The following is a 23854-nucleotide window of genomic DNA, read 5'->3' as shown; positions in this document are numbered from 1 at the left end:
CCCCCTGCTTCAGGGCTAAAGTAAGAGGGTACAAAAAAAAGTGCACAGGGTACATTCAAGTACTCAATGAGTACAATCCAAACCAACAAAAAAAAGTTAGATTTTTCAAACTTCGATGCCAACTTCACATAGCTAAATTTATTGACAACTGTCATTCATCAAATGGAATGAATAAAGACCGGAGACAGTCATAATTGAAAATCCCCCGATTGGGGATTTACCTTGCAAAACTGGGCGAATGGCCTTTGAGGAACAGTTAGCTCCGCTCCCGAGGAAGGTCTGGGTCAATAGCCGATGTCTCATACTCAGTATCATGACTCCTCTCTCTCTCATCCACAAACACCCCCCCACGTACAAACTTTTCTTACTCCATTGCTGATTGAATTTAATACTCACTACCTCCGACACGACTCTAGAAAGTTATCATTAGCTGATTTCACAATTCGCGGATTTACGTAGGTGCTTGATTAAAGAATATAATTGTATGCCAGATTAATGACGTAATACAGCACCTTGGCGTCAGTCTCATTCTCCGGTATATTAAATCTCGAGAGAGTCATACGGGTTTATGTGGAATTTTCACTTTAATGAAATTATAATTGTTCCAGTGCATATTGCTGGCAGTTAGAACAATTCATGTGATTCTGAGATATGCCATACACCTTTATGACACGAGATCATCGCCTCGTTCATCAGAAAAAAGGGGACCTCTTGCCTATTATACCGAATTACTGTGCGAATTGACGGTACTTGCTGTTGACTTTCTTCATCATATACACATGCTACTCTGGAGTAATATTCTACTGAGTATGGCATCTCTGGTGATATGCATGCAATTGAGGTACCTGTTCCACGAAATTCAGCGGAGAATTACGAAACACAGGAATTATCTAGCGGTATTGAGTCACATGGAACAAAAGTGAGTGTAAATTAATTGTTAGAAGTTTATTGAGATGGAATTACCGTTCACTTGGGCATTTCCAAGGCTGTGACTTTGGATTACATTCACTTAGTTTATAGTCAAATTCAATTAGATTGTAGAATGAATATCAATTTGACAAGTTGTTTTTGACATTTTCACACAGAAATAATGAAGTGGTGTTGAAAAAAAAAAAGGATTTTCGCATTTTTAATTTGCAGTTACCCAATGGCAGAGCCCGAAGAGTTGGCTGAGAACTCAGACAACTGTGCAATATGCTGGGAAAAAATGGAATCAGCAAGAAAATTACCCTGTAGCCATTTGTTTCATAATTCTTGTTTGCAATCATGGCTCGAGCAGGATACCTCATGCCCAACTTGCAGACTAGTTTTAAGCATGCAAGCCAATCGTCGTGACAATGCAACTGAGTTAAGACCAGAGTTGCCAGAGTCACAGACGTCTGTTGGCAGAAATGATAATCATTTCTTTCATTTCGATGGATCGAGATATGTCTCTTGGTTACCGAGTTTTTCAGTGGAAGTTACACATAATAGGCTGCGGGGTGATATATTAACTCTGGCACATAGCAATTCTCAATTGGATGCTATGGCAAGACACGTGAGTTTTGGTTGATTTTTATGCAACTTATTTTTAAGCCACGAGGAAGACTGATATTTTTATTTTTACGAAATTGATGGTCTTTGTTTAGGTACAACAGTTGTTCCCACACTATCCGAGGAATGTGGTACTGGAAGATTTGAGAGTGACGAGATCCGTTGAATTGACTGTAGAGAATATTTTAGACGGACGCTTGTTGTTACCTCATCATGTTTTGGGTGAATTGGAAACTGAACAAGTCACATCAACTCCACAGGTGACAAATCACATATTGCCCACTTCATTGCCTCAAAAACCTTGGGATCCAAAAATTGACATACCAGTTGCTGACAACAGTGATGAATCATCACCGATTGGTGGTCGTTTCTCAAAATGTTCGACGGAACGTGAACGTATTCTACAGCGTCGTAAGGAGCACATGCTAATGACAGCGCGACGAAAGTACGTTGAGAAACAGAGAAAATCTGAGATTGAGAGAAAAACATCAAACGCTCACGATTTGAGGTCTTAAAGACCCTCTGGGCAAATATTTTACTCAAGCTAAACATAAAAAAATCACTGACTATTTTGAACATAAGCTTAACAACTTTTTCGTCGACTGAATGGTCTCTGCAGGTATTTTGAAGAAGATAAAATTAGTTGAATGAGTGAGATTATTCAGAGCTGCATGTTGTTTTTCTTTGACGAGTGATGTTTGTTTATTTTTTTTTGTTTTGGTCCCCTTTCTCAATTACATCATTATCAGGACTAGAGAGAAATCGAAGAGAAGTGGATCTGTAAAGATTAATCTGACGTGCGTGTCGTTGAGTCATCGAGCATATCTGAATTCAAATGTTCACACTAGTGGTCATCAAATTTTACTGACCGAAGTCATGAGAATCATGTCACTGGTGTATCGACGATGAGATCATGAACAGATTCACGGTAAAGTCAGAATATTATTCGTCGATAAGGATGAAGGCAAAGGCGGCTGTGTTTTTGCGCAATGTTATACTTAAAAGCAAATTTGAAATGTTTAAAACCAGTGCGAAGTCCACACGGACTGCTAGAATATACGATTTTCTTTTTAACGAGAAAAAAAAAGTGAATAAGAATGAGTTGTTCAGCATAAGTAAAGATTTTAAATCCATATATGTCCAAACGAGGGAATCCAATCCCGTGGAGAGACACTGGATTAACAATCAAATTAGAAATTCAATGATTTCAAATGTTTGATACGCTTCTCAAAAGCTCAGATCATAAAATTAAATTCCTATGTCCGATTTGACAATAACACCGACTGGCAATTTGCATAATTGCACGAAAAAAAATGTTTTTTTTTGTGCTAGATTACACTTAGTTCAAATAGTTTTCATACATAATAAAACCGTTCCATTATCATGTGCCAAGATCCAATGAATGAACCTCTTACATCTGAAGAGGGGAATGTCCTTACACGATAGGAGTGTTGGTAGATAAAAGTCGGTGTTTTTAATTGTAATCATCTCTATCATTCACTTGAAATACTATATCTTATATTTATCTTGATCTTACTATCTATATTTACGCGTTAATTATTCATTTGCCAAGTAAATTTTTCGCTAGTCTTCAAAACAGCTGAGAATACTGCTAACAGGTAATTTTTCTTTAAATCTTTCACTGGAATTTTGAGGAAGAATTAGGGTATGTATACAGGCGACTGTACTTTAAGTCCGGTTGAAAAAATTTTGACAGTGTTTAGGCGAAAATAAAAATGAGTTTGCAACATCCACTTGTGGATTTTATAAAAAATGGGCGATGTTCACGGATGATATAGAAAACTGGAATTTCTTATAAATGAAAGAACTAAGTATTACCCAATCTAATGGTTTGATATTGATTTTAGTGAAAAATGCGAAAGCTCAAAATGCCACGTGCGACATTTTTAACGTCTGCTGGGGCTTTCAGCTTTTTCCTAGATTGCTTCATGTGATATAATCCAAGTTTGCATACACGTCAATGCACATTAAATTAAACTGTTTAAAAAAAAATAAAAAGAAGGGATGAGAAACTAAAAACAAACAAGGGGACTCATCTGCTATGCGAGTGTTGAATATAATTTTGTCTTTGATGGTAATTATTTTTCAATAACGAGTGAACTTGTATCGAGACATTATCATTGTGAGAGGTATGAGTACTCGTGAATTATTGAAGGAAAGAAATGAGTGAACTAATATTTGAATTATACTAAGAACGTTGGGTGATCTGTGCTAGTTATCGACTCGCGATTACATTTGTTATTTTGGATGACTGACTTGGAGTAATTACTTTGAACTGCATTATCACGAATGTGCAGTGAAAAATGTAGTTATCGGTTTAATGCAAAATGTGCTCAGCCATTCAATTTCTGCCTCTCCTTTTTTTTCCCATCAAGTTGGTCAATAACTAGCACAAACTCGACGAAATTGATATCAAAGTAGATTACTCTTTTTTTTTTGTTCAGTGACAAACATTTCGAGTAATTTTAATTGTAGTATTAGTTGAAAATATTTATTTCTTAGGATTATAAAGTGACCACAAGGGTATAAGATTAAAAATTGTGTGAACATTATGTTGTGTATGACAATGAGGCGTGTGTTTATCTTAGCATTTTTCACGGTCACTATAGCGTGTGTCATACTTACAGATACGTTTATTCTCCTGGAGATAGTTCAGCAGTTTTCCCTCCAATTTTTCCCATTTTTTAAAATTATTTTCGCGTTGAAAAGTTTAATATATTTTTTTTCTTTAATTCGTTCAGTTTTTAACGATTTGTTCTATGAGTTTAATGAGCCAACATATAAAACATGTAAAACGCAAATGACTGGTTAAAATAAAGAGTGAGGAAGTGCTCTGTTCACTGTGAATTTAATAAATAAAACAGCAGTCAAAGGATAATGTTAACATTTATTTGCGATTGTATTTCTTATTTGGGGTGAATTCTGCCCTGGGGATATCATTGTAAATATAAAAAAAATTGAGATAGCCTCCATTCTTTGTGGTTTCCTTCCTATCTATCTCCCTACATTCTCTTTTCTTGGGGGATACGTGGGGGTAAATAAAGGCTGCATAATGTTCATTAATTTACGAACAAATAAATTTTTTGCACTCAAATAAATTGAAACTTTTAGTAATGTAAATTCTCTGGGCAAATAACTTTATTTAAATATCAAAAATGAGTTGAGAGAATTGATAGAGCATGTTTATCTTACATCGTGCCTCATTAACCGATGAAATTCATCACAACTAAGTGTAGAATAATATGTGCAAAAATGAAATCGGCAAATCCGCGTTCAGGACTGATACCACAGAAGTGATTCTTGTTCTGCGGATTGACTTGCAATCTCAAGCAAACTGAAACAAACAATAATCAATTAATTTTCAATTTCCCCAATTTTTTTTCTACCACTGATTAAATTGACGAGTGTCATAAATATTGCTTCAATCTTGGTGTTCACTACGATAGAAATTCGATACATTGGAGGCAGTATTAAATATATTTACCTGCGAGAACAAAACAGGAGACAGCGGATATGAATCCACTGAGAAAACTGTTGAAGGGAAATGTTCCAACCAAGCAACAATAGACAAACTGTATAACACCGGTGAGGAAGATGTAGAGGAGGTACGCATCGATGATTTTCAGCTTCTTAGCCGTATTTTTTCCATACTCTTGCCAGAATTTTTGAACCACAGCAATAACTGACATTTTTGCAATCGTTTAAACAATTTGCTCCGGTAAAAATGTTGAAAATTAGTGGAATGACGCGTGGCACCTATAAGGACAGCCCACGATAGCCCAGCTGTTTAGTGATGTGTGTAATCACAGAGTACATGAAGAAAATAAACTAAATAGAGTGGCTCTCCATATCGTACAGTACATTACAGATTCCTAACATATCAACGGAGGTGGACGTCGACGATAACGTCATCTGTACGACCTCAATTTTATCCAAAATTTAATTTCCCATAACTTTACGAATAGATATTACCGTAACCGGGAAATATTTCAAAATATGCCAGAGCATCGACATCCGTCAAAACCCAATATTTTTTATTAATTATCCATGAAAAATTTATAACGACCATTACTCGAATTAATGGAAATTCATAATAAAACACTGGAACGACTGTTGGAAAAAATATGGAGAAAAGAAAGCGCAATTTCTTATTCAACCGAGAGTTTCGATTTTTTACTGTACCACGTGAAATTATCATTTTTAAAATCCCAGTATAATATCCCCGAGATAATCTCGGCAGGGAAATAAATACTTGAATAATTATTCTTTTTCTCGTCGTAAAATAATAGAATCCCCTTGTAAAACTAAATGGCAAATCCATATTAATGAAAAAAAAAAGCGAAGGTTTGCCCGCGTACTGCCAACTCCCACCTCGAGAGAAATAATTTATCAGGTTTTATCCCCACCACGGAAAATGAACTCTGAGGGACCCCTGGAAGGCCCCATTCAGGTGGGCCCCCACCTTTTCACCGTTTTCTTGGGTTTCTTACCTGGTCTGCCAGCAATCTCCTGTCTCTCACCTGGCTTCAGCCATTTTGAATAAAATCGTGCTGTAGTTTCTCAAGTGTTTGTCCTCTTTATAAGACACAGTGTATTATTTTAGATATACAATTCCGGGGAACGAAATAAGACTGGTAATACGACCTGACAATTCGCCTCTGCATTTCCCTGTGGTGCATCATTTCAGTCCAACGGACACGTGCATTATTATTCTGATCAACATTGACAGAATACTCCACTGTTAACAACATATTGTTCACTTCTTTCAATTTTCTCCAGTTTCTCCAATCGATTCTAACGTGTTAATCAAGAGTGATTGACTTTGATAATTAAATCAGTGAAATCATCGCATTTCCCACTCGATATTCAAATTCGGGGATTATTACTCCAGTGACTTCAATACTTGTTTTTTTTTTTTCAATGGATAATGGAGGCACATCGAGGAAATTTTGATTCACCCTGATCATCAATAATTTATAAAAAATCCACGTAAAAAACCGTCCGCACAGAATTCGAAACGCAGGTAATTATTTCTGTTACTCAGCTGTCAGTGCGATTATTAAAGATGCCATTGTAATTGCATCAATTGTTAAATAATAATTGGAGGTGTAAATGGCCGTGGAGAATTAATATGGAATCGCGATAAAATGGATTAAATAAATTATCCAGTCAGCGGAGTGTGAAGAGTAAAAATTCATTGTCGCTTGGGTGTAATCTCCCATGACACTCGATCTAGATAATTATTTTCAATAAATAGCAATAAAATTTTTATCATTGCAGGATTATAAATCACAATGGGTTCTAAAATCGAATATGTAGAATCATCGCACATGTACGCAACGAATTACATTCGCAATTCAAAGGCAATTGGTGTACTGTGGGGAATATTTACGATATGTTATGCGATTATCGGTGTTGTTGCTTTTGTCACGCCAGAGTGGATTGGAGATCTGGAGCACGAGAATCCGGGGAGATTTGGATTGTGGTCACGCTGCAGTTATGGAGCTAATGGTAATATCGTGTTTTCTCTGTCCTGATTGATGTGTCTAATTAATAAATTAATTAATGTATTGATTGTGTCAATTGAATAATTAAATATTTAACTTACAGGAGAACTGGGAGAAGAGTGCATTGGAAGACTCGACGATCTGTCAACAATTTCAAATGTGCCATTCAGAGCTAGCACCATTCTCGTCGGTGTTTCTGTCATAGTTGCACTTCTTTCAATTTTTGCCATGCTTTTATTCTTCTTCTGCCAAAGCACAACTGTATTTTACATTTGTGGATGGATGCAAGTCCTGTCCGGTGAGATATTTTAGACAGATCAATCAATTAATCCGAATCAATCGGAATTTCTTGCCTTCGATAGTCTCACCAGGGATTTAAATACTAGAAAATCGTCGTCTCAATTCCTCTCATTATCCCCGCGCGATTACTTCGCAAAATGCGAAAATGGAAAAATATAAATATCCGTGTTAATCTGATGGGAAATTAGTGATGCAATTCCGGAATTTATCACGGCTGTTCATCATCGGTTTTATTGTTGTTATTATGTATTGTTGGTTTTCCTTTCGCTTGGCGTGGAGTGGATGTGCCGCATAAGTGCATCCATTAGACCGAAAAAATGATTCTTACATTTACTCTAGCCAGGCGTAACTGAAATTATGCACTCGTTGCATTTCCTGGTCGATGTAAATTTGATTTGTCCGCCATTTGAATTTTTTTTTTTTAATTACCGCAGGATTCTGCATCCGTCGTGTATCAACTGCTAATTTATTTATATAAAAATCGGCTATGAATTATTTTATCAGTGTATTCCATGAATTTATTGAAGAACTTTCGAAGAACGTATGATAGCGCGGAAAAATTCGCGAGATCGACTCGTTCTTTTATAAATTATTCACGGAGGATATCCTGATCGTCGAGGACCATTGAAAACAGTGAAAGCGAATCTTATTCGAACATAAAATCCATTCACTTCTTATTATCATGTTGGATGGGTTAACAAATGCTCGATTTCGATAATTCGTGAGGAAGAAAAAAATTATTGGAATTGCGAAGAGGATCGCGGTCAAAGTTTTCCGCGTGCCACGCCACCGCACACTTTAAAAAAAAAAAGAAAATCCATTTGATGTCCGTTATCCGCTCTCACATACATGTCTCAGGTCACATACGTGTTCAGTTGGATTACAGTATTGTACAGACAAACTACAGTTAACCATGAGGACAGAGAGATGCCGATGGGATTTATTTTCCTGGTTCCCTTTCACTGTTCGACCTCGCCTCCTTTCCATTTTTTTTTTCCTCTTGCCATCGATGCACCTAAATGCCAGCTGGGAAAAACATTATTTATTTTTACATTCTTTTGCAATCGTGTGAAACTGTACTAGACTGCTCCCATGACTGCAATTACATCGATGGTTTATGGATGAGATTTTTTTTTAATGCCATTTGCGCACTTCCTGATGATCATAAAATTGTGCAATTCATTTCTTTTTTTTTTTCGTTAATCTTTTCGTACATTTTATTTCTCATTTGAATTTCAGCCGTTTGCATGGGAGTTGGAGTCGGTGTGTATCCTCTCGGTTGGGATTCAACGATCGTCAGAGCTGTCTGCGGTGCCTCGGCATCCCGGTAGGAAGCTATTTTAATGCAATTCCAGTTTTGTGCAAATTTCATCTCAGTTGATTACCCCGTGAATTTTTTTAATGAACAACTCGCGGTGGATTTGATTAATTAATTGCAGGTACAATCCAGGGGCTTGCGCCATCAGGTGGGCTATACCTCTGGCTGCTATTGCAGCTCTTGATGCCGTCACCCTTGCAGCACTTGCTTTCATATTGGCATCTAGACATGTCAGGCTTCAACCTGAGCCCTTCAACAACGGATCCTTGTACAAGGGTAATGAATTATTTTTAAAGTTAATCACAATCATGATCTCTCACTCCAAAAGATTCACTTCAAAGTGGAAATCATTGTCCGCATCGTCTTGATGGTTCATTGACTAGAAAGTACTCCAGCTTTAAAATTGAATGGGAGAAACCGTTCATCGAAATTCATAAAAATAGAATAATATTTCCTCCTGACAGGTGAAGTAAATCCAGGATACGTCAATGAAGCGCAGAGTGTCGCTGGATCGAGAAAGTCATTGTCCTTGAGACCAGTTCTCCTGGTAGCACCACCTGACCAAGATCGCTACAGTGAACTTTCCCGAGCAAAATCCCATTCACATCACAGCTTATACACTGCAGGATCACATCCAGTTCACACACTGTCAACGAATACACTCCACTCGCAGCGTAACTTTCAACTATAATATTTTCATTGATTACGAGTGATTTTTTTCCGTAATAACCATTCATGTTACCTATTGAGAATCGAAGAGTAGCCTCGTAAGACAGGGTGGAGGATAGTACCCGTTTCGTATCTGACAAATAAATAATATTCTCCATCTTTCATTATCGGTTAATACTCAACCAGTCGAAGTGAATGAATGAGCCCGAACGAGTGATTGTTAAATATTTTTTTACATTCCCTTATTTGTCTCGAATGCGGATGGAATCATGTCGTTAATTTTAATCGTTTATATTAAATGTTTTTTTTGTATTTTACATGATGGCGTTTTGAGTGACTTTATGCATGTGATTTTCAAGAATTTCAATGTCTATAATGGAGATGTGAGAGAAAATATAATAAACCGTTAATTTTCAAGAAAGCTTCGACTCTTTTACTTGGAGCTGTGTGAAAATGGAGGAGAGAAATGAGGCAAGAAGGCTGTTATTTGAATAGTATGATTTAATGATAGTGGATTATCTCTGGAATGGACTGACAGGTGACTCTTGGGAAAATTTTACCAGTGTCTTCACTTCTTCATTGCGTAAGAAGCTCTTCTCTTCTGAAATAAGTGAGACTAGATCCATAACAATCATGAAATTTATGATTCCTCTTCATTCGCCAGCCAAAAAAATGTTGTGGGTGCTCAATAAATCTAGAAAATCATTTTGACTAGTTTTTAATATTTATGATACATGATAATCTGAATTACAATATTTTTTTAATTCTCTGCAATCCCTACTTTAATATATTATACAATGAAATTTATAATGCACCACGAATTACCTACGAAAACTATAACTTGAGTATCTTCTCAATTAAAACTAGATCCCTAGATAATTTTAGCGCTGAAAATCAATCGTAATACAATTTAATTGAGTTACGATATTTTCCGCCATTTTAATTCTTATAAAGGCGGTCGATAAAATGGCGGGAGACATCTGGTAACTCCTCACATCTTCTGGGATCCTGTCCTAAAACTCCGATTGGCTTGACATTCCAGATGCGATCTACCAATTAAAATAGAATTTTAAAAAATGGACTGACTCCTCAATTATTCTCTTATCCCCTCATAAAACTTTCATTAAATTAAAATTCCACCGAATTGATCTCTAAATTTTCGTTCGATCTTCTTCAACGTTTAATCACAGAAGAATTAAAGAGGTCCTCGATTTTTTCCGGCATTCACATTGTCAGTAAAGCGATCGCTGCTGTCAATATAAATTAATCAATGATCAAGAGTCGATAATTGAAAAAAAATCGACTGATTGAAATAGAAACGACTGAAAAACCCGCGGCTGTTGAAATTTTAAACAGAGGGAAGATCGCATCTGCAACCAACGATATCCTTAATCTGTCGGCAGAACGATTATTATCAATTAAATTCTTAACCTAACGGTCAATTCTGCGCCTTTGATGTTTTCTTACACATGTATAATACTTTTTTTTTTTCGCAATTCTTCCTCACAATTCTTAAAATAACCGTGAACCGCTGCATGAGCAAGAGAGATATAAATATTCTTATGACCATGATACTAAAAACCATCGTAAAAGTTGTCCAAGTTATTATACCCTCAAGCATCACCTACGGTTCTATGACACCGTGAAAATTCATTTTATCATTATTTTCATTGAACAGCGTTACGGCTATCAAAGGCCCAGTACCATTATCATTTTAATTAAATTAGCGTTATTCTTTTAATATCTAGAATAAATACAGTGTTTAATTGCCACCTAAATTCATCCTCATTTCAATGCTGTTGTATTCTTTATTCGTCAAATGGAATATGTTGAGCTGTAGTGCACTAATGTGCATCTCACGTGGGATTATGGCGCGCACGATATTAAACCACAAGTGTTTACACTTTATGGTGCATTAATTGGCTGGTGATCATCACTGAGAGAGATAAAAATGTTTACAACGCTGTAAAAACCAGATTCCCTCACCCCGTCTTATCTCGCCAATATTTTTTTATCCTGGCAAATAAATATTCTCGTACCCTCTGTCGTTGTAGCTTAACTCATTCACACGTGTATTCGATGAATCGTAAGACACAGTGTATGATCACTGCCTTTATGACTTTATGACACTTGTCATACGAAAATGTTTAACGTCCTCCAAATATCCGTTACGCGTTGAAATTATTTTTTAAATCATTCATCTCTTGATATTTATATTTCTGAATACAGGACCTCCCGCGATTGATTATCTACTGTATATTCCAATATGTACAATAATTTTTCGGTGATTTATTTCCAATTGCCGAATCCCTCTCAAATTTATTTCATTCAATGGCAATTTCATCTACGTTATTTCAATAATTAAACTACTTTTCATTTACATTTTTTTATCATTTTTTATTTTTCTACTGCATTCTAACCATCTTTGCCAACAATTATGCCACATGGCTGGACGATACCTGTAGCAATTACTCTCGGTCGTTTACAATTAACTCCACGTTCGTCTTTTTTTAATAATTCTTCTATGGAGTAAGGATTTCGTTTTTTCTGGGGTTGAGGTCTGTTGTTGGAGGACAGCTGTTCTGTACTGATATCATTTGAATTTTCATTACTAGTTCTCGCACTCTGGGGTACGAGGTCATCTCCAGTTGGCGACGAGGGACTAGTCCGGGATATTTCAAAATTATTTGACGAATTGGGCGTTCCATGGCGAACGAATGCGCTCCGATCGCTTCCTATTTTCTGACCCAACTCTAGAATTATCGGTGAATTTTGAAAAGATTTGTAATTTTCCTGGGAATCAGCGTTATCATCTAGATCACTTTTATCGAGGGAGTCATCACTTCCGGTCATTGAGCTTGAACTTGATTTAAGTTCAACCTGACTCTGTCCAGTCTGCTGCTCCGTCAATCTATCTTGCTCTAGGGTACTGCACAGTAAATATTACAGTTAATGGATCTACCGATGAAATTGTTGAGGCGTGTATTAAGGGAATGATGGGGTATAAAGTGGACATTTATTAGGATACTCACGTGAATGTCTGCATTCCGTGATGCAGATGCAGTGTTGTTGCTTGATAAAGGGATGAGTAAAATCCAGGATTCCACGTTGGTGCATTTGGATTTCCAGTTGATCCACTCGTTGAGATGTGAAGGGGACCCAGGGAGCTGGGGTAAAATAATTGATAATCCGTTCTCATCAGGGCTTCTGAAAATGACACATTGTCGGTGGGTGAGTTAATTCCATCGCGTTATCATTTGTCATATTCATTTGTCTGACGATAATTCCTTATCATCACTAGAAATATTTCCATAGGATTCGCTTGACATCTTCGTCTCTCTTCGTCACTCAAATTGAAGAATAATCGGTGTTTAAGAAATTGAGAACAATAATAGAATAATAATAGGTACCGGATTGAAAAATTATTAAAATCCTTGATTATTCTGAATTTTTTAAAGAGTCAGTTTAATTTGAATCCGCTCCGGTCGACGAAAATTGAAAGCATAAAATTATTTTATGCCATCCTTGAGGGATCATTATACCAATTTTCAAAAATACCCTTTCGAAAGCAGAAGTCGAGGAATTATCGCGCAAAGGTCGATAAGCGAAAGGAGATCAATCACGATTTTCGTGAGTATCTCAATTCTCCAGGGCTTCCAATCACTCCCAACAATTCGCCCTTGATGCAATAAAAAAAAATCTTCGGAGAAGGCCCATACACAAGAGCGTTGCAAATACGTGTGATAAAAATGAATGAAGGGCGGTGTTAAATTTGCCTTTCGATTGTAAACAAAAATTATGAGTTCCCGGCTTTCGTGCTGAGAATTATCTTGCGGTCGAAAAATCTTCTCATCCCGGGGACTAATGAACATTACTCCAGCCATATGTTATTCAGATGTGTTTATATGCGTGAGGTTGTATCTCAACCAATTTTAACCCCGAAAGGGGAAACAAGATTTTTTTTTTTAACATCACGCGATATCTGGTAATTCCGCGAATGTGCGGTGAATCGATGCACGAGGTAAATATTACATTCGTGTAAATAATTACACGAGTGTTCCATATATGAATTTCAAGGTTTACAAACAAACTTATCACATGTGCAATATTTTCCATTAATTATTAATTAAACATTTAATAATGAGTTGAGTAAATCGAGATGATGGGAATATTTGAAAAATTACAGGTGCCGCAGATCCACAAATCTAATATAATATTAATATTTTATTTTAGCGCTTGCGGTAACGATGCGGTAATGGATAAAAAATTGTAATTGTAATGAAAAATTACCTCTGGTCTCCGGACTTGATGGCACGTGGGGCTGATATCCGCTGGATGATCCAGCATCAATTCCTGGATGATCTGAATGCAATCCACCACCTCTCAGTATTCTATTGACCGACGATACAGAAGGTAGACTCTGTGGATCACATGCACCCTGTCTAGCCAATTGCTCTCTTATTTCCCAGGCGAACATTGTCGGTTGCTCCTGTTTCATCCTCAGGATCTTCTTCACCACCGTCGGCGTTGCCACTTGCTGCAACGGTAATCCCCGGTTGTTAGTCTAAATGAACGAAAAAAATGAAGGGAACATGAAGTGTTTGTCGTGGGTATATCGAAATATTTTCCCGCTACAATTTTTTTATATTTTTTGTATTTTTCCGGGAAAATTTTTGGTGTCTCGTGGAAGATGATTCAAATAATCATCGGCTTGTTAAATAATCTGAGCATGAAATTTCCATTTTTTCCAAGAGTGCAGGGGCCTGTGAAGTGTGAAGGGTGATAGAAAAAAAAAAGTAATTATCGGTAAAGATCAAGACGGAGTCGTTGAAATGCCCTGGTGTTAATTTTCGGGTTGTTTCCGGTTGAAACGGTCCCCAGAGCTTTTCTTCGACTTCCTTCCGTTCTTATGGAGCTGTTTTTTTTTTATTTTTTCTCAAGCACTTCGTCCTCTTTCGGCGCCCCTCACCGAATTAGCGCTATAATTAGCGATCTCATCGCACGACAAAAATACACATGCCGTTCACAGGTGAAAAATTGATCAGATAAACCTGGTGGACACCAGGGTGGCTTGAGAAATATCCACACATACCACCTCCAAGGGGATTATTTTTGGGTAATTCCCGTCATCTGCGACTCACACCTTATGACCCAGACATCAAGACCCTGGGATTGACTACTCTTCATTTTTTTTTTACCCACTTCAGAGGTTCTCAAATCTCGGTATCGAAATATCATTTGAATTGCTAATGAATAAGTGGCTCAACCCCAATACCTCGGACCGAATAATTTTATGCTAATGGAATGGAAATGGTATACGCACACACCCCATCAGTGATTTTAGTTTTGATTTTTTTGGGGGAACTCGAAGATCGAGATCATTTGGCCCAAGAAGTGGCAGGATTTTTCGAGAGCAAATCCATCGATCCAGATCACCAAAAGATTTATTGCAAAGAGGTAAACAGATAGATAAATTAAATTCCAATAATTCCAATAAAGACTGATCCACCAAGTCTCTTCCTGCATGAAAAACACTTCAACATTTTCAATCATTCGATTTAATCTGATCGAATGATCATTCGAGATGGAAAAAAACCGATGAAATAAATGGAAATCGTGGAAAGGTGAAGGGTTAACGAAAACAACCAACAGCTTGATAAAAAAAAACCGCCATCATACAGCCCTTGTACTCCACTTGGTCATCCTTATGCTGTTCACACATTAATATAAAATATTTAGTGTCACGGGGGTTCCAGAGAGGGTTTGACATCGCGTGCGACCCCAGAGAGCATCTCAGATTCTAATCTGACACTTCCGTCGTGGCGACAATTACCCCCGTTGTCGAGCCCCCTATCTCCCTCCCCCTCAGGTACCCTCACACCCTTTAACTGTTTGTGGTATATACGTTAAACATGGATGTCCTAATGCCCCGTCGTCTGTGAACCACATCCTTCACCGATCCAATCGGGGGACAAACCGGACACGCACCCGACATACAACATTAGATTATATACCCAGTCCTAGGGAAATTACCCTGGACACTCAACATTGCGCTGACATCTGGTATGGATAAATGTTGGATAAACCCCAAACGGTTACCAACAGGTTCACTAAACTCACTAATTATCCTCCAACCCCTCACCACGATATAGCGCTTGTCATTACTGACTGTTCAAAAAATTTGTCTCTCATTTCCGGACCTCTCGTTATTTTTTCTCCACCATATATTTTTTTTTAACGAATTTGCAATCTGAAAAAATTATCCTTGATGATGAAAATGTCCCACATTGTCCCACTTATTCAGTAATAATCGTGAGAATGAGATAAAAAATCACCGGACGTCACATCAATCAGGTGCATCATTCAATATTAATCGGACATGACCTATATAAAATCCTCTCTCAAAGTTAGAAGAGAGAAAACCGTTTTCATTTACCATAACCGATATTTTAACCGACATTCCTCCAGATCATAATTATGTGATAATCCCTTGATTACACCTTCGTGCTCGCATTGACAATTCGAGAATTTTTTGCCCCCTTGTCCCCTCGATTGATTTCCCGTAGTATTTTACATGACAAAATAGTTTATGCAGTGAGAAAATAATAAGCTGAGTCTCTAGTTCCACCCACTGATCGATACACCAACGACTGTATTTTTACCAGTGAAATGATCAATGTGTCGTGCTTTTTGCTCATTTCACGAGTACCGCGTACCGAGTAATTCGCCATGTGAATCCCCATATGCATTACCAACGCCACAAAGATCAAGTAAAAATAAAGTATTAAAAAAAATACCAAAGAAATACCGTAGATGTAACACGTGTAGATCACGCGATAATTCCGCAATTAATGTTACAATGAATTATCGGACAATATTTGAGGATGCTACCTTCACAGCGGCAAAAGTAAACTGCCTTATCAGATAGTGAAATCGGTTCGAACGAATGTTTGAATAACGAAAGTACTGTTGGCATGAAAGTGCCATAATGTTTCGCTTGTATCCACAGTCGAACAATTAATATTGTTACGAAAAAGCATGAGATCATAAATTATTCTTTACGAGGCGCTTGTTCATATCCATAAACATTCGCCTTCTCGTTCCCTTCAGTTTCACCAGTAATTCGTAAACATTGATTTTTGCATTTTAAAAAACGAACATTCACCCGTCGACATATATCGAGGGTACTAAATATATTTAACATTCATTTATTCCTGAACTCCTCGTGAGTTCATTCGATTTTTTATGATGGAAATCAATCACATATAACCGTGACCAATGGTGACGCTAAAATCACCGCAAAAAGAAAATTTATTTTCTTGATTACATGAGTGGGTTCAAGGAACTGGTTACGATTAAAATAAATTCATTAGGGGAAATATTAAAAGGGGGGGCGATCGACCTGACGCATCCTCGGGCATTTTTTTTTATTTTGCTCTTTCAGTTGGGGAGAACCAGTGCAAAAAGACATAGTTATACGCGTGGCGTATAATTATATTATCATTAACGTCACTGTGTCGGCGATATTGCAAGCCATTTGGGTTGAGGGTATGACGTATATGAAAGAAAGATGCCGGTCGGTGTGAGAGGCCGGACCGTATCACGCACATCGCGAATCCCTCATCCCCGAGAACCAGCGCCTCTCGGACAACATTCACGACTTCCCATAGGCTTTCCACTATATTACCACTATATCTCCAATTCCTATTTTTCCATTAATTATATCAAAACTATAATACCGTGTCTTATAATTTTCAAATGTTATAGATAATTTTCCACAGGAAAATTCCATTTTCAATGGGATAAAAACAGAATTTTTTCACCACCGGATTTTTACTGTAATAATTACCAATCAATGAGTTTAATGAGAGAATGAGGCAATGGGTGGAAGAAATAATTAATCAATTATCAGAAATCAGTGGGATTTGTTGACGAGGAAATTCGGAGTGCGGAGTCTGAAAATCTCGATTAATTCAAGAAATAAACTTTGAGATTCTTCGCACGAGCGAAGGTGGTGAATATCCTCACGAATGCCATGAAATTATGCAAATGCCTGGAGCAAGGTGTTTGGATAATTGCGAGCACGTTCAAACACAACCGAGAGCCATACTTAAAATCACATCAGCCCATGTCCACCCGTTTCTTCAGCGGTAGTATCCCACCTTTTTCCCATTGAATTTTTTACCCCTGGAGTTCATTATTCTACCCCACATACACCAGGTACAGTTGGCAGAAGCCCCCCCAAGGGAATACATGCACCCAAGACATATCGTTACTCAGTTACCCGGTTGCATGTACCAGAGAATTGTTCTGCATTCGTTAGTCATTTTTATCTCACCTTGGTTTTACTTCCGCCGATGCTTCCAGGTCTTATGCTACCAGTCTCATAAAATCTCGTCAAGATCTTGGAGACACATCCATGAGAGACGAGTAATTGGCGTGATATGTCACAGGGTCGAACACCAACGAGAGCCAACTGGACAATTCTCTGTCTAACGCAGTCTGGTAATGGTCGTCCATTCACAAATACCCCACCCAATTGGTTCACACCAGCTTGACCTAAAAATCATCAAATGTCAATTAATTAGATAATTATCGCACAGGGAAAATTTAACGTAATGTGACAACGAGTAGCTGAAGGTGTTCGATGGAAATGGCCAGTGGAAAAAAATCATCATGACCAATCTTGAAGAGACATTAACGATAGGGCAGGTGGTTTCATTTCTAATGACATTCGGCTTCTAAGATCTAGAACCACTGAGAGTAGGGAGGGAAAAATAAGTGATCCCGAAAGGAGTGATCGCGTGTCTCCCGTGGACAGTGGTAGAGGCATGTAATTATTCCAGAGCCGAACATTGGACAGGACTTGTAATCCAGGCAGAAACCCTAGACCAAAATTGCTTCCTGCGAAACTGCATCCCGGTGCAAGTTGTATTTGGTATTTTGTTTTTGAGGGATCATCTTTATGAGGTGATTTTTCCATCGACAAAAGGACCAGCTTGAGGGGTAGGTGGTGAGCATTCACCTGCTGCGATGACTCCAATAAGTGAGCAATGCAATTAGCATCGAATTGCCAAGAGATAAATCAGGTGTTTCAACGGAATGATTCATAAAAAATTTATCGGCTCCTCAACCCCGACGACAAATGTTTAAATATTAATTGATATTATTAATTTGAGAGTGGGTGAGAATGTTTTATGAGTCTTGAGTTGTACAACGAATTCTCTAATGATTTAAAATAATAATTTCACACAGAGAAATAAATGAATTCTTGAATAACGACAGTCACTCGTTCAGCCACTTGATTTTATAATCTCGTTATTCAAACCGACACCACAGTACAATATGTTTTAATAAATACGGAAATGAAATAACGTGAAAACGTAAAATGAGATGTTACATTAGGAATGAGAGATTTCCATTAACTCATAACCAACCCCGTGAGAAATGTGTACATGAGTTATTCAAATGGATCAGGGTATCCCAGTAGCAACTCAGATTTCTTAATAACGTAATCATTCAGCATCTATAAATGTCCCACTCTCATCCGTATGATTTTGCGAGTTAATTAGTATTGAGTGAATAACGTAGGCATAATCTGATGTGAATGAGCTTTCACAATGCGTAATGGCCGCCATTTGACAAGCGGCATAAGAATTAAAATGGCATAAGAATTACCTACGGTAATCTAAAACGATTTCTTCTCAACGGAGAGATATATTTTTTTTTATTTAAAAAATATGATAAAAATAAATAAAAGACCTGAAAGCTCGCAGTGACAGCCGCCGCGACTCAATCCAGCGAATCGGTGTGGCGACGGCAGTAAAACTCCACCCGAATGAAATGAAAAGAAATAAAAAGTAAATGCAGTACGTAAAAAGAACAGAGGCGGCTTCTGGATATCGAGACATTGCACGCGTCTTCACGTACAAATCGTCAGTGTGCACACCGAATGAAAAATGATGAAACGGTGGTGGTGGTTAAGAACGAATACAGAATCATCGCTAATTATTACCCACTGGTTAATTACGTCATTAAGTCAATTACTGGATTGGGTGCGACGGTTCGTTTGAGTGGCAGAATAATCTGGATTATCTGAGAAAATGCGATATGTATTTATCGCAAATTTGTGTACGTAAGGAGTGAGTTTTAATTCAATGAGAATTCAACACTCAACACTCCCCAATTAACCCGAATATCTCCCTGTATTTTTGCTTCAATAAAATGTTCACCCTGAATTTTTCAATTGATTAAACGATTTAATTACAAGAAATTAAAATTTCATTGAATCATAAAAAAATGTGAAAGAATTCCACTCGAGTCCGAAATATTTCCTCCGATTATTCTGACGACGGATTATTATCACGGAAATGACATTTGAACAATCCGAAGAAAGATCAGTGCTTCCAACGACAATCAGATAATATTCCCCAATGCCATCAACATAAAAACTCAAAAAACGTCTTCCTGGTGTTTCTCATGCTGCATCGATCTTTTTCCTCCTAATTTCCCGAACGAATTTGAAGATTGCACTTGAAAGGACTTGATGTTAGCTCATCAGAAAGCCTCTAATGACCTGAGGGGTTGATCATCATTAAACTATAAACTGACGGTGATGGACTATAAGGATACCTAACGGATACGCACAGTGCGGATAATCATGCTTGGCTTTAGAATTAGCCAACTAATGCGAAGGCCAACTGATTGCTATCGCACTTGCCATTTAGGAGTCTCAAATGCAGTCTTAAACCCACCCACCTGCCGTGCATCTAACATCGCTACTAAATTAAACATTCAATTTTCAACATCTTCTATTTTTCCTCCCCCTATTTTCCTTAATTACTCGATTTTAATCCCAAATATAAAATAGCATGATTATTTATTTTTTTATTCAACATCCCGCATACTACTTACACGGTAAAAATATAAATTTCTTGCATTCATCATAAATATTACGGGTATTATAAACGTATTTCGACGGTACGTGTGGTCTCAGGAACTTGCATTTCCTCTCTTCGCAATTTAATGATTTCCTTTCTGGCGAGAATACCACGAGCATCAATGTGAATTTAAAAAATGGGTTGATGTATTTTGATGATTATGGAGCCAGAGAACTCTCATTATTGATTGGTGTTTAATTATAGGGTGGATAACTCCGAATATTTTTCTGATCATTAGCCTGTGATTTCGGAAGATTTAATTTGAGAGAAACAAGTGTTTTTTTTTCTCTCATCAATGAGATAGATTAATTGGCGATATTGCAGAAATAAAATATATCTCACCTGTATGTGGCATCCTTACGCCGAGATTCTCCGATTATCTGAAAAATAAATGATGCATCGAGACATGATTATTTTTGAAATTAACTACTGACTACATTGAACTTGATCGCCGGTCTTTTTTTTTTTCATGTTTTTTTTTTACTCGGGTCAGTGATTACCACTCGAAGCGAGGTAAGTATACCTAGAAGGGTAGCCCTCCGCATATTCACGTGAGATAATGAATTTAAATGTATTCAAAGGGCGCGCGCTTGATGCTTGACATGGCAACCCTTAAATATGCAACGAGATAAGCGAAAACCCGTGGTCAAAGTATTACAACACACACAATAAATTCAGAACCGTGACTACCATTGCCCAGTGGTAATCGCATTTTACCGTTTATTTTTATGTCGAATTTCTCAATTTTTTAAAATCACTCGACGAAATTCGATTCTGAAAATACGACTGAATATCATTCTCATATCATACCAATTATTATCCACCAATTCTCCCCTGAATTACCATTACCGAATTACCTTGTTATATATTTTCCCCTAACACCCTGACCCACATCAAAGTGGTAAATCTTATTTATGAAAATCACTGGTGAATTTATACGAAATTCGCGTGCCGGTGGGAATAGCTGCATTTAGTAATAAACCCCGTGACGATTCGTCATGATTGACTGAGAGAAAAAATGCCGATCGATTGCGTGAGTAATCACTGGACGACGAAATTTGTTACTCCCTTCATTCCCACCCCTTCGAGAAAAATATCCCAGAAAGATCGATTTTTCTGATCGAATTGATTTCATCCCGCGTTGAGAAAAAATCGGCAACCCCTGGATCACGCCAACCCCTGAGATCAGAGGAGACAGATTGACATCCCTCCGAATGGCATCCCCATTGGCCTCGGGAGAGGGGTGGTGGAGGGTGCAAAAAAAAAAAAAAATCCTCAAAAAAAGCGGAAAAGTACGTGGAATGCGTGCGTATCGGTGGTGGTGCGGGTGGCGTGTACTTTGTGATGCAAATTAATGCACGATTACCGAAGCTACCCTCCACGCCTGGGCGCGCATGGTCGCGTCGTTATATACCTTTTTTTTTTTTTTCTTTCACGTATATAACATGCGAGGAGTTGAGACCATAGTGGCTATACTTAAGCGATCACGAGGAAACGATACACCCACGTTACACCGTTATACTTAAGTTGCCTCGGAGAGCTTGAGAATATGGGAGAAGGGAGAAAAAGAAGGGTTGACCCATCGTCCCTCAATCCTGACGACTACACCCCTGAGCTGCACTGGTATTAAAACTACTTTTATGTGTAATCACACCGTTACATACCCCCCTCGTAATTAATTACCGATTTTGTCTAGGATTTTGTAAATTATCACAATTACTACTCGTTCATCTCTTCATTGTTCTTTAATATGAATTATTTATAATATTTATTATCACATTTATTCAAGTACTCATCGCTTCAGATTTTTTTCAAGTGGACATCAAAAGTCGTAAAAAAAATCCACGATTACTCTCAGCTTTATCACCCCGATAGAACTAAAACAAATCCCTAAATGAATTTAAATGTAAAACTGTCGTATACATCGAGGCAAATGAACGACCAATAAAAAAGCCGCTCACGAGAAAAAAAATAAATAAAAAATTCAAGACGATAAAACCTAGTGCAGGGGAATAATTCGAGTTTACACAAGAACTGACAACAAAAATCCCTCGGAACCTAGTCGACAATTAAAAAAAAAATATATATGTATCCGTTTTTGCCGGTTTGCGAGGTGTCGCGATGTGACTTTACTTATTAACGAGCAACGAGTATTTTCCTTGAAAAATAGTATGTTTCCTGGGGATTCTTTAAACTTGCCCGTTGTGAACAAAATCGTCTTACCCACCCCTTTCCCTTACCACCCTCCCCCCCTCCCCCCCTGCTACAACCACAATGAAATATTCCAGTAATGAGGATTGAGCGATTATTATAAATCAAATGGTCGGCGGTGGCAGGGCGCGTTTGCACAGCATTTCTCGCGTTCCACGTGTTTTTACCGATGTTACTCTTTCGAACACGTGTCCTCTTCCTCTCCTCCAATTCCCTCCCCCCCCTCCCCCCCATCCACCCTTTTTTCATTGTAGCCTATCACTCGTACACGCGAATTACACCCGTATGTACAAGACCACATGTGTAACAAACCCACGGTAGCTACATAAAGACCCAACAAACCGGCGTACTCTACATTCTTGTGATCTCCTTGGTCAAGAAGTTAAACGATAATTAAATCGAAATCTTTCTGCCACGATGTGGTTTTCGTCGCGTTGAAAATTACTGGGAAAATAAATTCCAAACGGCTTTTATACATTTGCTATTTCTTCAATCTTTATGGGTAACGGGGGAAAAATTATTATTATTTAATTAAAATGCGACACTCGACGTTTAACTTGTTTCCTGTAATTAGTATTAAGGACTACGAATGTACGCATTTAACAGCTGATTGCAAGAAGGTGAAATTTATCTACATTTTAATTGATCGTTTATTTTTTATCGTTTTTTCGAGGTTTTTTGAGAGGATTTAAATGCTTTGACAATTTTTTTTAACATTTTCGTCAGAACAGAATTTTTCAAAGAATATTAAAGTACATAAACAATTTCATAATTGCTGAAACATTTCTCTGCAATAATTCCTCTGCCCTCAAATCCTGGTAATTGATTTTTAATTTATATTTAAGTCCCTTCACCCATTCTTAAAAATGAACATTCGATATTTCAATGAAAAATAAAAAGATAAATCATTGCGTCATGAAGCCGTAAGCAAATGCTAATTGTTGAACGACTAAAAAAAGAAAAATGGAATGGTAGATATGAAAAAAAGGGGGTCGGTAGATAAATTGGCGTTAAGGTCACGCTTTAACGTGTAAACTCACAGCACAATCAAGTTTTTGTTTATTCATTAGGCACAACACACCCCAGTCGCATTGGTCTCGAGCTTTCAGTGTAAACTACATGCACATTCGCTGAGAAAACTGAGGTTAAAGAAGTTAAATGAGGAAGAAAGAGAAAGACTATTGGTAGTTAAAAAAAAAAATGAGAGGAGGGGGGTGGGTATACAGACGGTATCTCCGATACGCCACCGGCTATAAAAATCTGAATATATTAAGTCCAGCGCTCGCACGACATCTCGCACGGATCTCGAACACATTACGTTCGATAGTCCCCAGTGCTTTCTTTAAAAATGCTTT

The 23854-nt window shown here is 37.6% G+C and overlaps 4 protein-coding genes across 5 annotated transcripts in view; 2 read left to right on the top strand and 2 right to left on the bottom strand.

The window, feature by feature from the left end:
- Positions 1-4444, top strand: part of LOC105266287 (E3 ubiquitin-protein ligase AMFR) — an 18531-nt gene extending 14087 nt beyond the window's left edge. For both annotated transcript variants that reach the window (XM_011304300.1, XM_011304301.1), the window contains exons 5-7: positions 609-919; positions 1141-1537; positions 1629-4444. In XM_011304300.1, coding sequence (XP_011302602.1) covers positions 609-919; positions 1141-1537; positions 1629-2048 — 1128 coding nt within the window. In that variant the 3' untranslated portion in view covers positions 2049-4444. The remainder of the gene's footprint in view (positions 1-608; positions 920-1140; positions 1538-1628) is intronic.
- A 208-nt stretch (positions 4445-4652) lies between these two features.
- Positions 4653-5371, bottom strand: Dad1 (dolichyl-diphosphooligosaccharide--protein glycosyltransferase subunit). The gene is made up of 2 exons (XM_011304299.1): positions 5039-5371; positions 4653-4888 (listed from the first exon to the last, which is right to left on the bottom strand). Exons 1-2 carry the CDS (start codon positions 5241-5243, stop codon positions 4758-4760), a joined length of 336 nt encoding a protein of 111 aa, XP_011302601.1. The 5' UTR covers positions 5244-5371; the 3' UTR covers positions 4653-4757.
- Positions 5372-6027: 656 nt separating this feature from the next.
- Tmhs (Tetraspan membrane protein in hair cell stereocilia) lies at positions 6028-9765 on the top strand. Its single transcript, XM_011304298.1, has 6 exons — positions 6028-6577; positions 6835-7065; positions 7165-7359; positions 8601-8688; positions 8801-8955; positions 9144-9765. The coding sequence occupies exons 2-6, from the start codon at positions 6849-6851 to the stop codon at positions 9368-9370; spliced, it is 882 nt and encodes a 293-aa protein (XP_011302600.1). The 5' UTR covers positions 6028-6577; positions 6835-6848; the 3' UTR covers positions 9371-9765.
- A 1920-nt stretch (positions 9766-11685) lies between these two features.
- Positions 11686-20671, bottom strand: LOC105266284 (paired box pox-neuro protein). Its single transcript, XM_011304297.1, has 5 exons — positions 20631-20671; positions 17687-17907; positions 13639-13885; positions 12381-12555; positions 11686-12277 (listed from the first exon to the last, which is right to left on the bottom strand). The coding sequence occupies exons 1-5, from the start codon at positions 20641-20643 to the stop codon at positions 11764-11766; spliced, it is 1170 nt and encodes a 389-aa protein (XP_011302599.1). The 5' UTR covers positions 20644-20671; the 3' UTR covers positions 11686-11763.
- Between the last annotated feature and the right edge of the window lie 3183 nt (positions 20672-23854).

The sequence above is a fragment of the Fopius arisanus genome, unplaced genomic scaffold (assembly GCF_000806365.1).
Source record: "Fopius arisanus strain USDA-PBARC FA_bdor unplaced genomic scaffold, ASM80636v1 scaffold00037, whole genome shotgun sequence".
In the NCBI taxonomy this organism is placed as follows: domain Eukaryota; kingdom Metazoa; phylum Arthropoda; class Insecta; order Hymenoptera; family Braconidae; genus Fopius; species Fopius arisanus.
Note: the sequence above shows the minus strand (reverse complement) of the source record. Positions and strands in the feature narration are given on the sequence as shown.

What these genes read in the sequence shown, in the direction of transcription:
- Dad1 (XM_011304299.1), bottom strand. Translation starts at nt 5,243, where the DNA reads ATGTCAGTTATTGCTGTGGTTCAAAAATTCTGGCAAGAGTATGGAAAA. An exon ending in CTCCTGTTTTGTTCTCGCAG is followed by an intron (nt 4,889 to 5,038) that starts GTAAATATATTT and finishes TGTTTGTTTCAG; the next exon opens with TTTGCTTGAGATTGCAAGTC.
- LOC105266284 (XM_011304297.1), bottom strand. An exon ending in TCGGCGGAAGTAAAACCAAG is followed by an intron (nt 13,886 to 17,686) that starts GTGAGATAAAAA and finishes TTACCGTTGCAG; the next exon opens with CAAGTGGCAACGCCGACGGT. An exon ending in ATCAAGTCCGGAGACCAGAG is followed by an intron (nt 12,556 to 13,638) that starts GTAATTTTTCAT and finishes TGTCATTTTCAG; the next exon opens with AAGCCCTGATGAGAACGGAT.
- Tmhs (XM_011304298.1), top strand. Translation starts at nt 6,849, where the DNA reads ATGGGTTCTAAAATCGAATATGTAGAATCATCGCACATGTACGCAACG. An exon ending in ATGGATGCAAGTCCTGTCCG is followed by an intron (nt 7,360 to 8,600) that starts GTGAGATATTTT and finishes TTTGAATTTCAG; the next exon opens with CCGTTTGCATGGGAGTTGGA. An exon ending in TGCGGTGCCTCGGCATCCCG is followed by an intron (nt 8,689 to 8,800) that starts GTAGGAAGCTAT and finishes AATTAATTGCAG; the next exon opens with GTACAATCCAGGGGCTTGCG.